At 47.3% G+C, this 15,907-nt stretch overlaps 1 protein-coding gene across 2 annotated transcripts in view; it reads right to left on the bottom strand.

Moving 5' to 3' along the window:
• LOC124548783 (protein GPR107) overlaps positions 1-15,907 on the bottom strand; it is a 185,598-nt gene that overhangs the window by 21,724 nt on the left and 147,967 nt on the right. For both annotated transcript variants that reach the window (XM_047125195.1, XM_047125194.1), the window contains exon 12: positions 12,151-12,311. In XM_047125195.1, the coding sequence (XP_046981151.1) occupies positions 12,151-12,311 (161 nt within the window). The remainder of the gene's footprint in view (positions 1-12,150; positions 12,312-15,907) is intronic.

Raw genomic sequence — 15,907 nt, 5'->3', positions numbered from 1 at the left:
GGCAAGTGTCCACCACTTCAAGCAGGTGGCCGTCGAGGTAAAGGTCAGGATGAGGGTGGACCGTCCGACGCCTGCAGAAGTGCATAACTCGAGTCTTGGCTGCAGAGAACTGAAAACCACGAGTCAGAGCCCATGTTGCTGCCTTGCGAACGGCGACTTGCAGCCTGCGTTCGGCGACTCCCGTAGTCGTGGAGCTAAATGAGATGCAGAAGTCGTCGGCATACAAAGAAGGAGACACCGACGACCCCACGGCTGCAGCGAGACCATTAATGGCCACTAGAAATAAGGAGACGCTCAACACCGAGCCCTGCGGGACCCCATTTTCCTATATATAAGATGAACTACAGGCGGCACCGACTTGCACCCGGAAAGAGCGGCGCAATAAAAAGGTTTGAACAAAAGCCGGGAGCCGACCACGAAGACCCCACTCATGCAACGTGGTGAGGATGTGATGCCTCCATGTGGTGTCATACGCCTTCCGCAGATCGAAAAATACAGCAACGAGATGCTGACGTCGGGCAAAGGCCGTACGGATAGCAGATTCCAGCCGCACCAAATTGTCCGTGGCAGACCGGCCCCGACGGAAGCCACCCAGGGATGGAGCGAGGAGACCGCGCGACTCAAGGACCCAACACAAACGCCGCCCCACCATACGTTCGAGCAATTTGCACAAAACGTTGGTGAGGGTAATGGGACGACAGCTGTCCACCGCCAGTGGGTCCGCACCAGGCTTCAAGATGGGGACAACAACACCCTCTCGCCATTGCGACGGGAACACGCCTCCGCTCCAAATGCGATTAAATATCACGAGAATGTGTCTCTGGCAGTCCCTGGAGAGATGCTTCAGCATCTGCGCGTGGATGCAGTCTGGTCCTGGTGCTGTATCAGGGCAATCGGCGAGGGCAGCGAGGAATTCCCTCTCGCTGAAAGGAGCATTGTATTTTACAGAACGACGCGTGTGGAATGAGAACGGCGTCCGCTCGGCTCGCTCCTTTAGAGAGCGAAAGGCGGGGGGATAGGATGCAGTCGCAGAGCTCTGAGCAAAGTGCGCGGCAAGCCGTTCAGCAATGGCGGCAGCGTCCGTGCAGACAGCGCCGTCCAAGGAGAGCCCAGGGACACCCATAGGGGTCTGGTATCCGTAAATCCGCTGGATCCGGGACCACACGAGCGAGGGGGAGACATGGGAGCCCAAGGATGAGACATACCTCTCCCAGCATTCCTGCTTACGCCGTGCAATAAGACGACGGGCGAAGGCACGGAGCCTCTTAAAGGTGATGAGGGTCTCAAGAGACGGGTGCCGCCTATGACGCTGGAGAGCCCGCCGAATAGCCTCAGCAACCTCCGGCGACCACCAGGGTACAGCCTTCCTCCGAGGGAGGCCAGAAGAACGGGGGATGGCAGCCTCGGCCGCTGAAATGATGGACGTGGTTAAAACACGGACCACCTCGTCAATGTCACTCTGTGGGGGAGACTCAATGGTTGCAGCGGAAGTAAAGCCAGTCAGCCCAGCGGGGCAGGCGCCCAGAAGAATGACACTGGGGCAGTGACAAATAGATGGGAAAATGGTCACTACCACACAGGTCAGGATGCACTCTCCAGTGGAGGGATGGGACAAGTCCAGGGCTGCAAAGAGAGAGATCGATGGCCGAGAACGAGCCATGGGCCACACTGAAATGCGTGGGAGCACCGGTGCTCAAGAGGCTAAGGTCGAGCTGAGCCAACACATGCTCCACGGCCCGACCGCGGTCATCGGAGACAGTCCCACCCCAGAGAGGGTTGTGGGCATTGAAATCGCCCAGCAACAAGAAAGGTGGTGGCAGTTGTGCTATCAGAGCAGCCAGGACATGCTGCGCGACGGCACCATCCGGTGGAAGGTAAATACTGCAGACGGTAATAGCCTGTGGCGTCCACACCCGAACAGCAACAGCCTCTAAAGCTGTTTGTAGAGGTACAAACTCGCTGTGAAGAGAGTTAAGGACATATATGCAGACGCCACCAGACACCCTTTCATAAGCTGCCCGGTTCTTAAAATAACCCCGATAGCCACGGAGGGCGGGGGTTCGCATTGCTGGAAACCAAGTTTCCTGCAGAGCAATGCAAAGGAAAGGATGAAGGCGGAGCTCAGCTAGATGGTTGAAGAAACCGCTGCAGTTCCACTGGAGGATGACATTGGCCATGGATGGGAAAGGCGTGAAGGAACTGGGGAGGCAGATTACACCTCCAGGGCCCCTGCTGCTACTGAGTCACCACCTGTACGACAGCCAGCCAACGCGTCCGAGGGACTGGTGAGATCCATGTCCTCAGCAGACGCCAGGATCTCCACCTCATCCTCAGGCGGAGAGCTTGTAGGAAGCGGTGGAATGGGTGCCACCGCAATGTCGGTAGCCTTGGGGAGTTTCTTCTTCTTCTACTTCTCGCGCTGCGCCTTGGGTGGGTCAGCCTGGGAGGGCGTCACTGGGTCAGTCTCAGGGACAGACGACGACCATGTGTCCCGACGACCAGGGCCTGGCGGTTGTTTGAGCCACTTGCGGCTGTCGGCTTTGGAACTGGTCGGAACGTGCGAAGGGAGGTCCCCAAGGGACCCCTTCCTTACGAGAGCAGCCGAGGAAGTCTTACGCTTCTCCGGCTGGGAAGGGGGGACTGATGTCCCTGATGGGTGGGGGGGGGTGTTGCTCCTGAAGTAGATGGAGCAGGAGCAACAGGAGATTTAGTGCCCCCCACCATCAAGGGGGCAGGTGTGGGACTTCGACTCTGAGAGCTGACTGGAGCGGATGGAATTGTAGAAGGAGTGACAGTTGCGGCATAAGAAGCTGTCATGCGCACTGGATGAAGCCGATCATATTTCCGCTTCGCCTCAGTGTACGTCAGGCGGTCGAGAGTCTTTATTTCCATGATCTTCCGCTCCTTCTGCAGAATCGGACAGTCTGGCGAGCAAGGCAGATGGTGCGCACCACAGTTCACACAGATTGGAGGCGGCGCACAGGGATGATCAGGATGGGATGGTCGACCACAATCGCGACAGACGAGGTCGGAAGCACAGCGTGAAGACATGTGGCCAAACTTCCAACACTTGAAGCATCGCATCGGGGGAGGGATATACGGCTTGACATCACAACGGTACACCATCACCTTGGCCATCTCAGGTAACGTGTCACCCTCAAAAGCCAAGATGAAGGCACCGGTGGCAACTTGACGATCCCTTGGACCCCGGTGGACGCGCCGGACGAAATGGACACCTTGGCGCTCCAAGTTGGCGCGCAGCTCGTCATCGGAGGTGGTGGTGGTTAGTGTTTAACGTCCCGTCGACAACGAGGTCATTAGAGACGGAGCGCAAGCTCGGGTTAGGGAAGGATTGGGAAGGAAATCGGCCGTGCCCTTTCAAAGGAACCATCCCGGCATTTGCCTGAAACGATTTAGGAACATCACGGAAAACCTAAATCAGGATGGCCGGAGACGGGATTGAACCGTCGTCCTCCCGTCGTCATCGGACTGTAAAAGGAGATCGCGGTGAAAAATAATTCCCTGGACCATATTTAAGCTGTTATGTGGGGTGATAGTAACAGAAACATCCCCCAACTTCGTACAAGCTAGCAAGGCTCGTGAATGGGCAGAGGATGCCGTTTTTATCAACACCGATCCAGACCGCATCTTGGACAAGCCCTCCACCTCCCCGAACTTGTCCTCTAAATGTTCGACGAAGAACTGAGGCTTCACAGACACAAACGGTTCCCCGTCAGCTCTGGTACAGACGAGATACCGGGGCGAATATCTTTCGCTCTCATTCATAGCCTTTCATTCCTCTAGAGACTGCTGACGGCTGGCCGCTAGCGAGAGATGATGTACCACGCTTCATTGCGGGTCATTCGCCCTGATGCCACCTACTCCGACCAAGGGCCCTCCCCACGGGCGCCACCCAGCCACAGCAAAGGCCACCTGGCAGGATGGCCGTTGCCGGGAGTCCCGATACCCCAGGAGGATAGGCATCTACTCCTTGGCATACGTGGGGAGTGAACGGCGCAGGCATCAGTAGAGTGATCCCTGTGTTGTCAGGGGGCTACAACCAAGAGGGTACATGGCGGCCCCACCACAACGGACTGGCTACCGTGCTGGATCTTAGGTGCAAAAATGTCCAAGGTCGTCATCGCAGTTAAAAGAAACACTGCAGAGTGCAGTGTGGTAATCGCACCCAGGGACGTATCCCCGCCCAAGAGATCGAAAACGAGCGGGACGCCATTGCAACGACGAAAAAGCCGGCTAAAGGTCTAATTGCACGACGGATACAGTGCACCATGTAAGGTGCCCTTCCCCAATTGGCTCGCTCTTCGGAATGATTTAGAAAGATGGAGGTCAAACCCGAGAGGGGATCATCACATAAGGCCGAAACATGTGAGACTCCTTTTAGTCGCCTCTCACAGCTGCTGAATCAGTGGTAGAACACAATAAAAAATGGACCCCAGAACACCTCAGGGGCTGAACTAGAAAATACACAGATTGAGGGGAAATCTGCCAAACTTAGGAGATCAACAAGAATGTCTGCTTTGTGTATGTGGAGTGCATTTGTATTTCAGCTTCTTCAAGAATTACAGTTATGTGGTGACTAATAAAATAGTGTATTAGCTACACAAACTGCACTACACTTATCAACCAACTTCCACCAACAATCCCTCATTTCACACTACATACAGAGTCCTGAATTTGTTGTTAGCTTTGATGCACAAAGTGATAAGTTTTCTGTCTGGTAAGGTTGGAGTTTAGTAGCTGTCAAACCCAGCATTGTCGGGGTATTTATTTTGCCAATTTTCTACTACAAACAAAAACAAAAAATTAACAGATGTAAAAGTATAGTATCCAAGATAAGAAATATAGTATGCAAAATAGAAATTCCATATAATGTTTATTTAACTCAGAAATTTCTAGTATGCTGGATTCCAGACAACACCTACATAAGACAAGTGTCTGGAGCAGCTGTTAGACTGGTTACTGCTGCCACAATGACAGATTATCAAGCTTTATGTGAGTTTCAACGTGGTATTATAGTCGGCGCACGAGCGATGGGGCACAGAATATCTGAGGTAGTGATGAAGCGGGGATTTTCCTGTACGACCATTTCACGAGTATACAGTGAATATCAGGAATTGGGTAAAATATCAAATCTCTGACTTCGCTGTGGTCGGTAAGATCCTGCAAGAACAGGAGCAATGACAACACAAGAGAATCATTCAACATGACAGAAGTGCTACCCTTCTGCAAATTGCTGCAGATTTCAATGTTGTGCCATCAACAAGTGTCAGCATGCAAACCATTCAACGAAACATCATCTATACAGACTTTCGGAGCCGAAGGCCCACTAGTGTACCCTTGATGACTACCCAACACAAAGCTTTACCTCGCGTCTTGGTCCGTCAACACTGACATTGGACTGTTGATGACTGGAAACATGTTGCCTGGTCAGACGAGTCTCATTTCAAATTGTATCGAGTGAATGGATGTGTACAGGTATGGAGACAACTGCATGAATCCATGGGTCCTACATGTCAGCCGGGGACTGTTCAAGCTGGTGGAGGTTCCGTGATGGTGTGGGGCATGTGTAGATGGAGTGATATGGGACCCCTGATACATCTAGATATGACTCTGACAGGTGACATGTACATAAGTATCCTGCCTGACCACCTCATCCATTCATGTCCATTGTGCATTCCCACATACTTGGGCAATTCCAGCAGGACAATGCAACACCCCACACATCTAGAATTGCTACATAGTGGCTCTAGGAAAACTCTTCTGAGTTTAAACACTTTCACTGCCCACCAAAGTCTTCAGACATGAACATTACTAATTGTATCTGGGATGCCTTGCAACATGCTGTTCAGATGAAATCTCCACCTCCTCGTCTTCTTACAGATTTATGGACAGCCCTGCAGGATCATGGTGTCAATTCCCTCTAGCACTACTTCAAACATTAGTCGAGTCCATGCCACATCGCGTGGTGGCAACTTGTGCATGCTTGCGGGGGCCCTACATGATATTAGGCAGATGTACAAGTTTCTTTGGCTCTTCAGTGTATTTCTGTTGTTTCAATCAGTGGCATATTGTCTGTGAAATAGATTGCAAATTGAGTTAGTAGCAAAGAAGTAATAAAATTTAAATGCCATGCATGATGCAGGAGTTTTTCACAGATCTCAGTGTTTATGACATCGTTATCTCCTAATTTATGTGTCTTACAATAATGTAATTTTGTAGGTACATTCAGCAGCATATGTGGATACCGTCTGCAAAATGTATTACAAATAGAATTATTGGCAAAGAAGTAATAAATTTAAAAGTCAGGCACAATGAGGCAGTTTTTCACGCATCTCATATGATCTGAACTGTGTGTGGTACCATGATATAATTTTGTAGGTGCATTTAGCACCTTGTGTGTATACTGTATGCAAAATTTATTGCGAATAGAGTTAGTAGCACGTAAGTGCTACATTTAAATATCATGCATGATGTGGCAGTTTATCACACATCTCATTGATCGTGATGTCATATCTTATGAACTATGATAGATACGTGGTTTTTATCCCCACACTGCTTAGGGGGAAAATAGGACAGGTATACACTTGCGCACACACCCATATCCAACCGCACATACACAGACACAAGCAGACATTTGTAAAGGCAAAGAGTTTCGGCAGAGATGTCAGTCGAGGCGGAAGTACAGAGGCAAAGATGTTGTTGAAAGACAGGTGAGGTATGAGCGGCGGCAACTTGAAATTAGCGGAGGTTGAGACCTGGCGGATAACGCGAAGAGAGGATATACTGAAGGGCAAGTTCCCATCTCCGGAGTTCTGACAGGTTGGTGTTAGTGGGAAGTATCCAGATAACCCGGACACTGTAACACTGTGCCAAGATGTGCTGGCTGTGCACCAAGGCATGTTTTGCCACAGGGTGATCCTCATTACCAACAAACACTGTCTGCCTGTGTCCATTCATGCGAATGGACAGTTTGTTGCTGGTCATTCCCACATAGAAAGCTTCACAGTGTAGGCAGGTCAGTTGGTAAATCACGTGGGTGCTTTCACATGTGGCTCTGCCTTTGATCGTGTACACCTTCCGGGTTACAGGACTGGAGTAGGTGGTGGTGGGAGGGTGCATGGGACAGGTTTTACACCGGGGGCGGTTACAAGGGTAGGAGCCAGAGGGTAGGGAAGGTGGTTTGGGGATTTCATAGGGATGAACTAAGAGGTTACGAAGGTTAGGTGGACGGCGGAAAGACACTCTTGGTGGAGTGGGGAGGATTTCATGAAGGATGGATCTCATTTCAGGGCAGGATTTGAGGAAGTCGTATCCCTGCTGGAGAGCCACATTCAGAGTCTGATCCAGTCCTGGAAAGTCTCCTGTCACAAGTGGGGCACTTTTGTGGTTCTTCTGTGGGAGGTTCTGGTTTGAGTGGATGAGGAAGTGGCTCTGGTTATTTGCTTCTGTACCAGGTCAGGAGGGTAGTTGCGGGATGCGAAAGCTGTTTTCAGATTGTTGGTGTAATGGTTCAGGGATTCCGGACTGGAGCAGATTCGTTTGCCACGAAGACCTAGGCTGTAGGGAAGGGACCGTTTGATGTGGAATGGGTGGCAGCTGTCATAATGGAGATACTGTTGCTTGTTGGTGGGTCTGATGTGGACGGACGTGTGAAGCTGGCCACTGGACAGATGGACGTCAACGTCAAGGAAAGTGGCATGGGATTTGGAGTAGGACCAGGTGAATCTGATGGAACCATAGCAGTTGAGGTTGGAGAGGAAATTCTGGAGTTATTCTTCACGGTGAGTCCAGATCATGAAGATGTCATCAATAAATCTGTACCAAACTTTGGGTTGGCAGGCCTGGGTAACCAAGAAGGCTTCCTCTAAGCGACCCATGAATAGGTTGGTGTACGAGGGGGCCATCCTGGTACCCATGGCTGTTCCCTTTAATTGTTGGTATGTCTGGCCTTCAAAAGTGAAGAAGTTGTGGGTCAGGATGAAGCTGGCTAAGGTAATGAGGAAAGAGGTTTTAGGTAGGGTGGCAGGTGATCGGCGTGAAAAGAAGTGCTCCATCGCAGCGAGGCCCTGGACATGCGGAATATTTGTGTATAAGGAAGTGGCATCAATGGTTACAAGGATGGTTTCCGGGGGTAACACATTGGGTAAGGATTCCAGGCGTTCGAGAAAGTGGTTGGTGTCTTTGATGAAGGATGGGAGATGGCATGTAATGGGTTGAAGGTGTTGATCTACGTAGGCAGAGATACGTTCTGTGGGGGCTTGGTAACCAGCTACAATGGGGCGGCCGGGATGATTGGTTTTGTGAATTTTAGAAAGAAGGTAGAAGGTAGGGGTGTGGGGTGTCGGTGGGGTCAGGAGGTTGATGGAGTCCGGTGAAAGGTTTTGCAGGGGGCCTAAGGTTCTGAGGATTCCTTGAAGCTCCGCCTTGACATCAGGAATGGGATTACGTTGGCAAACTTTGTATGTGGTGTTGTCTGAAAGCTGACGCAGTCCCTCAGCCACATACTCCTGACGATGAAGTACCACGGTCGGGGAACCCTTGTCCGCCGGGAGAATGACGATGGATCGGTCAGCCTTCAGATCACGGATAGCCTGGGCTTCAGCAGTGGTGATGTTGGGAGTAGGATTAAGGTTTTTTAAGAAGGACTGAGATGCAAGGCTGGAAGTCAGAAATTTCTGGAAGGTTTGGAGAGGGTGATTTTGAGGAAGAGGAGGTGGGTCCCACTGTGACGGAACTGTTCCAGGTAGGGTTAAATTTGGATAGTGTCTTGGGGATTTGGATCATTAGGAGTAGGACTAGGATCATTTTTCTTCGTGGCAAAGTGATATTACCAGCAGAGAGTACGAGTGTAGGACAGTAAATCTTTGACAAGGGCTGTTTGGTTGAATCTTGGAGTGGGGCTGAAGGTGAGGCCTTTGGATAGGACAGAGGTTTGGATAGGAGAGAGGTTTGGAGGAAAGGTTAACTACTGAATCAGGGTGTTGTGTTTCCAGATTAAACAGCTCCTTTCACCTATTAAACAACCATTTTGGCTAATTCTAATAACTTTCGCTTTATTTCCATTTCCATTTTTCCCACATCACTGATCATTTTTAGCCGCTTCTCACAGGTTTTAACGTCATTATTTCTTCGTCAGACAATTGTTAGCCTCATTTTCATAATCTGCCACCACAAAACCACTCCTTTTAATACACTTACACGCAGTTTTTTCGAAATTTTCCCGAATTTCTCCACCCTTTAACGTGTTTTGGCGGCAACACAACCACCTAACCTTTGTGCACATCGTTGTCTACCAACCCAAGTTCACCACAGGATCAACATAGCCCAACTCTAACCAACACTTTTTCGCCTTTTTTCACACCAGATCTCCAGTTGCTTTCTAGTTCACCTTTATCTCTCCCCATATATTTTTATTTTCATTTTCATTTCAGCCTCATGTTACACTTTCCACCTTCTAAGACCATGTCACCATCACAACACCCCCACAACAACCCCATTAAGTTTTATTTACATTCCCTCCGCAAACATGCCTTCGCCCTAGCCAGATTGCGCTCCCATATTTTAATTTCTCAGGCTTGTCTGACATTTGGCATTACCCCCAAAGTCCTCACACTTAAAGTTAGCGGGACCCACCTCCTCTTCCTCAAAATCACCCTCTCCAAACCTTCCAGGAATTTCTGACTTCCAGCCTTGCATCTCAATCCTTCTTAAAAAACCTTAATCCTACTCCCAACATCACCTCTGCTGAAGCCCAGGCTATCCGTGATCTGAAGGCTGACCGATCCATCGTCATTCTCCCGGCGGACAAGGGTTCCACGACCGTGGTACTTGATCGTCGGGAGTATGTGGCTGAGGGACTACGTCAGCTTTCAGACAACACCACATACAAAGTTTGCCAAGGTAACCACATTCCCGATGTCCAGGCGGAGCTTCAAGGAATCCTCAGAACCTTAGGGCCCCTGCAAAACCTTTCACCTGACTCCATCAACCTCCTGACCCCACTGACACCCCGCACCCCTACCTTCTACCTTCTTCCTAAAATCCACAAACCCAATCATCCCGGCCGCCCCATTGTAGCTGGTTACCAAGCCCCCACAGAACGTATCTCTGCCTACGTAGATCAACACCTTCAACCCATTACATGCAGTCTCCCATCCTGCATCAAAGACACCAACCACTTTCTTGAACACCTGGAATCCTTACTCAATGTGTTACCCCCGGAAACCATCCTTGTAACCATTGATGACACTTCCTTATACACAAATATTCCGCACGTCCAGGGCCTCGCTACGATGGAGCATTTCCTTTCACGCCGATCACCTGCCACCCTACCTAAAACCTCTTTCCTCATCACCTTAGCCAGCTTCATCCTGACCCACAACTTCTTCACTTTCGAAGGCCAGACATACCAACAATTAAAGGGAACAGCCATGGGTACCAGGATGGCCCCCTCATACACCAACCTATTCATGGGTCGCTTAGAGGAAGCCTTCTTGGTTACCCAGGCCTGCCAACCCAAAGTTTGGTACAGATTTATTGATGACATCTTCATGATCTGGACTCACAGTGAAAAAGAACTCCAGAATTTCCTCTCCAACCTCAACTCCTTTGCTTCCATCAGATTCACCTGGTCCTACTCCAAATACCATGCCACTTTCCTTGACGTTGACCTCCACCTGTCCAATGGCCAGCTTCACACGTCCGTCCACATCAAACCCACCAACAAGCAACAGTACCTCCATTATGACAGCTGCCACCCATTCCACATCAAACGGTCCCTTCCCTACAGCCTAGGTCTTCGTGGCAAACGAATCTGCTCCAGTCCGGAATCCCTGAACCATTACACCAACAACCTGACAACAGCTTTCGCATCCCGCAACTACCCTCCCGACCTGGTACAGAAGCAAATAACCAGAGCCACTTCCTCATCCCCTCAAACCCAGAATCCCCCACAGAAGAACCACAAATGTGCCCCACTTGTGACAGGATACTTTCCGGGACTGGACCAGACTCTGAATGTGGCTCTCCAGCAGGGATACGACTTCCTCAAATCCTGCCCTGAAATGAGATCCATCCTTCATGAAATCCTCCCCACTCCACCAAGAGTGTCTTTCCGCCGTCCACCTAACCTTCGTAACCTCTTAGTTCATCCCTATGAAATCCCCAAACCACCTTCCCTACCCTCTGGCTCCTATCCTTGTAACCGCCCCCGGTGTAAAACCTGTCCCATGCACCCTCCCACCACCACCTACTCCAGTCCTGTAACCCGGAAGGTGTACACGATCAAAGGCAGAGCCACATGTGAAAGCACCCACGTGATTTACCAACTGACCTGCCTACACTGTGATGCATTCTATGTGGGAATGACCAGCAACAAACTGTCCATTCGCATGAATGAACACAGGCAGACAGTGTTTGTTGGTAATGAGGATCCCCCTGTGGCTAAACATGCCTTGGTGCACGGCCAGCACATCTTGGCACAGTGTTACAGCATCCGGGTTATCTGGATACTTCCCACCAACACCAACCTATCCGAACTCAGGAGATGGGAACTTGCTCTTCAATATATCCTCTCTTCCCGTTACCCACCAGGCCTCAATCTCCGCTAATATCAAGTTGCCGCCACTCATACCTCACCTGTCATTCAACATCATCTTTGCCTCTGCACTTCCGCCTCGACTGACATCTCTGCCCAAACTCTTTGTCTTTAAATATGTCTGCTTGTGTCTGTATATGTGTGGATGGATGTGTGTGTGTGTGCGCGCGAGTGTATACCCGTCCTTTTTTCCCCCCAAGGTAAGTCTTTCCACTCCCGGGATTGGAATGACTCCTTACCCTATCCCTTAAAACCCACTTCCTTTCGTCTTTCCCTCTCCTTCCCTCTTTCCTGATGAGGCAACAGTTTGTTGCGAAAGCTTGAATTTTGTGTATATGTATCTGTCTGTTTGTGTTTCTATCGACCTGCCAGCACTTTCGTGTGTGTGTGTGTGTGTGTGTGTGTGTGTGTGTGTGTGTCTATATATATATATATATATATATATATATATATATATATATATATATATATATATATATATGGATTTCTTTCAAGGTAATATAATAGTTCTTAAATAGCATTATGGTACTTACACAACGTCCATTTCTTCATCGTCGTCATCATCTGTATTTGCTTGAAAGTAGGGATTTGCTGATGCAGGCCGGAATTTATATCCAGTGAGTACAAAGAACACATATGTAGCCATTTCTCTGAACATTTCATCTAACCACTCATACTGAAATGGTACTGTTATCTGAAACAAATTGGAACAATCATCTTTTTGACTTAGATAAATATAAACTGGTAACAATATCAATTCATATGAAGAAAGAAAGTTTATAACTTGTTACAAATTCTGCTGCAATTCTTTAATACCTAGCTGACTATAATTACTTCTCATACAGCTGATGATGACAACATAACCAAAATAAAGGAATTTTCTGTAAGTAACATTATTTGGAGAAACTACATCTAGAGAGGGGGGAAACATCTCTATTCATTGTAAAATCAATTTGTCCATAAAGAAGACCAGATAATGTAAACAGCACTTTTCTTCCAGATGTATTTGCAGGAGCAGCACTACATGATGCAACTCTTTAATGTGCTTACCTCACTTGAATGAGATGTATCCCTCTTTTATTTTCCTTCTAAGGTACACTTTTCATCATCCACTGTAACCTCAGCATAATGCTTGCATTTGACTATGACTGTCAAACACATGTTGTACAATTGAAGATCTCATTCATATTTAACTCCTGTTAATGGCAATGTTGTATACTACTTGTGTATTATGAGCTCATAGAAGATTTATTTGCTTGCATTCATAAGTTCAGTCTGTTGTACTTTTTTTGGTGTGACATTTTATATGAAATGTAAACAACAGTACAAGTGTAGAGTGGATGGGGATGCATTTGTGATTTCGGATAAAGGTATGGTGACTGTTCTTCTCATGGCGTACTGTCCAGCCAAGGTGCTACCTGGAGACTGCACCCATGAAATGGTGCTGGACTGGTCATAATAAGGTGGCCACAAACTTCAAAATTTATTATATATGAAGCAGAGTCAAATGAAAATCATAAAAAATAAGAAAAATTTGGTTTCCTGCACTATTGTTCTGTACGTTAGCAGTGCAGTTATTAATGCTTTAAAGAATTCCCAACCAGGCCCACACACAGGACCCCCCCCCCCCCCCTTTTTTGAGGGGGGGGGGCAGTTGGGGGGGGGGGGGGGAGGCAAATTAGAAAGCTAACTTTACTCAGTGTGACTTTTTATATTATAATATAAATATAGATCCCTTTAAACTTTTTAATAGATGGCCGACAAGTGAGGTCACAGGTATTTTCTTCGTCCGCTAAAAGAATAGTGTCAAATTTAAATTCTCTTTGTTTTGTATACTCGCTGTAGTGTCCGTTCTTGTCACACAAGTGTATATTAGTGTCCCAGCAGAGCTTTTTCTTGAAAAAACTTATTCTTTTCCTGAAGTCCTGATAATCGTGACGTAACCCGAAATTTTGCGTGACATAACCACAAAAAATTCTATTCAAGTTTTCTTGATAGTGCAAAATTCGTTTAAAAAAGCCAGCTACTAGTTTCATCAGTGTTTACTGTCGCAATAAAAGTGCAATTAAATGTTTCTAAATCGTATTTAACTAACACATTTCATATTGTTTACTAGTTAGAAAGACACGATCTAGGACTAAATTTTCCAAGTTATAAACGTTTTAAAAATCTGACAAAACACCCCCGATAACATAAATTCTCTAAAAGAAAAGAAATTACAAATTCATTCTTCTGTCATTGTATCTCAAAATCAGTACCAAAAAAAAACCACTGCACATAAGACTTTTGTGTCGTTTTCTTGTTTATACTCTGCCAATCAAGCATCCTTGACAATTTAAAACATTCTTTAAACTTAATTATTCTTTTGAAACTGACCATGAGTGAGAAATGTGGGAGCTGTTATAGGGTAGTGACTGGAGGGATTTGTTGCCAATCTTGTAGGAAATATTTTCACTGGGGGGGGGGGGGGGGTTGCAGTGGGGAGAACAGAAGAGGCTCTCTCCTGGAACTGCAGAGTACACAGTATGAACATTTTGACTGGGGAACAGGAAAGGAAAATCTGTGCCCTTCAGGCACAGTTGGAGGAAGCAAGGAAGGAACTCATAAGGATCAAGGGAGATAAGGGGGAGGAGGGTGGTTGGGAACTGGCAGCTGGTAGGAGGATAGGAAGAAAGAGAACGCGATCTGACAGTTTTATCATCAACACCAAAAACAGGAAGAGCCGCAGGTAGAACAAGGAGTAGGAAATGTGCAGCACACTTCAACCAAGGCCAAGAAGCCTAGGAATGTACAAAGTGTTAGGAAGAAGAAAGTACTGCTGCTAGGTAATAGCCATGGGTGAGGTGTAGGCCCTCAGTTACAGGAAAATTTAGGGGCAGTGTACCAGGCCACCAGTATCTTCAAGCCAAATGCAGGGTTAAGTGATGTGATAGAGGACCAAGGGTATTTATATGTAAGGACTTTACAAAAGAGGACCATGTAGTGATAGTGGGTGGGGTGGGAAACAGTTTGGACAGGGATGGTGCATATGACATAGGTGGTGCCTGGACAAGATAGCTTCCCTGACTCATGGCACAAATGTACACTTTGTCGAGCTGTTCCGGCATCATGATCAACCACACCTTGATGGAGCTGTGACGCGAGTCAGTGTGGGGTTAGGGATGGCTCTGAGGACAACCAACTTTGCTCATGTTTCTCTGGTGCCCATCGGGACTATCAACCGATGGGGTTTCACTAGGCATGGCTTACACCTAAACAGGACTGGGAAGGGAAGATTGGTACAGCTGATTCATGAAAATATAGGGGGTGGATCTCGGGCCACACATGGTCAAATACCAGTTGTCATAGGTAGGAAAAGTAGGTCTTTTTCAGAATAAATCAAGACAACAGGTTCCCTGCCTAAAGAGTATCTCCAGCGTGTAGAGACACAGAAATTCAACATGTAGTATTATCATTGTATGAAAGGGCAAATTCTTACTGCAGAACTACTTCAAGGGGTGGAGAATCATGCATTTACATCAGAAAAGGAACACATTTCAAATCAAGACATGACCTCAGAACAGTAAGTGAAGACAAACACTTTGAAACATCAGCTATTGAATTAACAGTGCTTGATATCACCAAGAAAGTAATCATTTTGTGTGTGTATAGATCTTCCAGTGGTAGTGTGGACACTTTTTTCAATAAATTAACTGAAGTTCTAGACAAAGTCTCAAGTACCAAGGTCAACATAATTCTGTGTGGGGACATTAACATCAACACTAATATCACAAATGAATCCAGCAGCACCTTCATCAACATCCTTCAAAGTTTTGGCATGTCCCTATTGGACAACAGTGCAACAAGGGTTACTACAAGGATTGCATCAGTAATTGACCATGTGACCACAAAATATGGACAGGGAAAATATGATGTAGCTGTAAAAGATCTCGGACTATCAGACCATCCTTGTCAAATAACAACAGTAAAATCAGGAATTGAATCATTCCCTAAATTACAAGCCTACAAACGACATCTATCAGAAATCAAAATAAAAGATTTTTGAAAAGAGCTAGAAAATCAAAGCTGGGATGAAGTGTATAAGGAAACCAGTGTGAATATGAAATTCTCTAAATTCTCCACATTGTTCAAACTGAACTTTGAAAAGTATACATGTCTGTATCAACATCTCAGAAAAACAGATAGGTAACATCAGGTATTAAGAAGTCCTCCCAAACACTTAAACACCTCAGTTCCATGACAAAGATTCGCGGTGATCCAGAATTCTTAAATTCTTATCAGAGATACAAA

Source organism: Schistocerca americana, chromosome 1 (genome assembly GCF_021461395.2).
Source record: "Schistocerca americana isolate TAMUIC-IGC-003095 chromosome 1, iqSchAmer2.1, whole genome shotgun sequence".
NCBI classification, from domain to species: Eukaryota; Metazoa; Arthropoda; class Insecta; order Orthoptera; family Acrididae; genus Schistocerca; species Schistocerca americana.
Note: the sequence above shows the minus strand (reverse complement) of the source record. Positions and strands in the feature narration are given on the sequence as shown.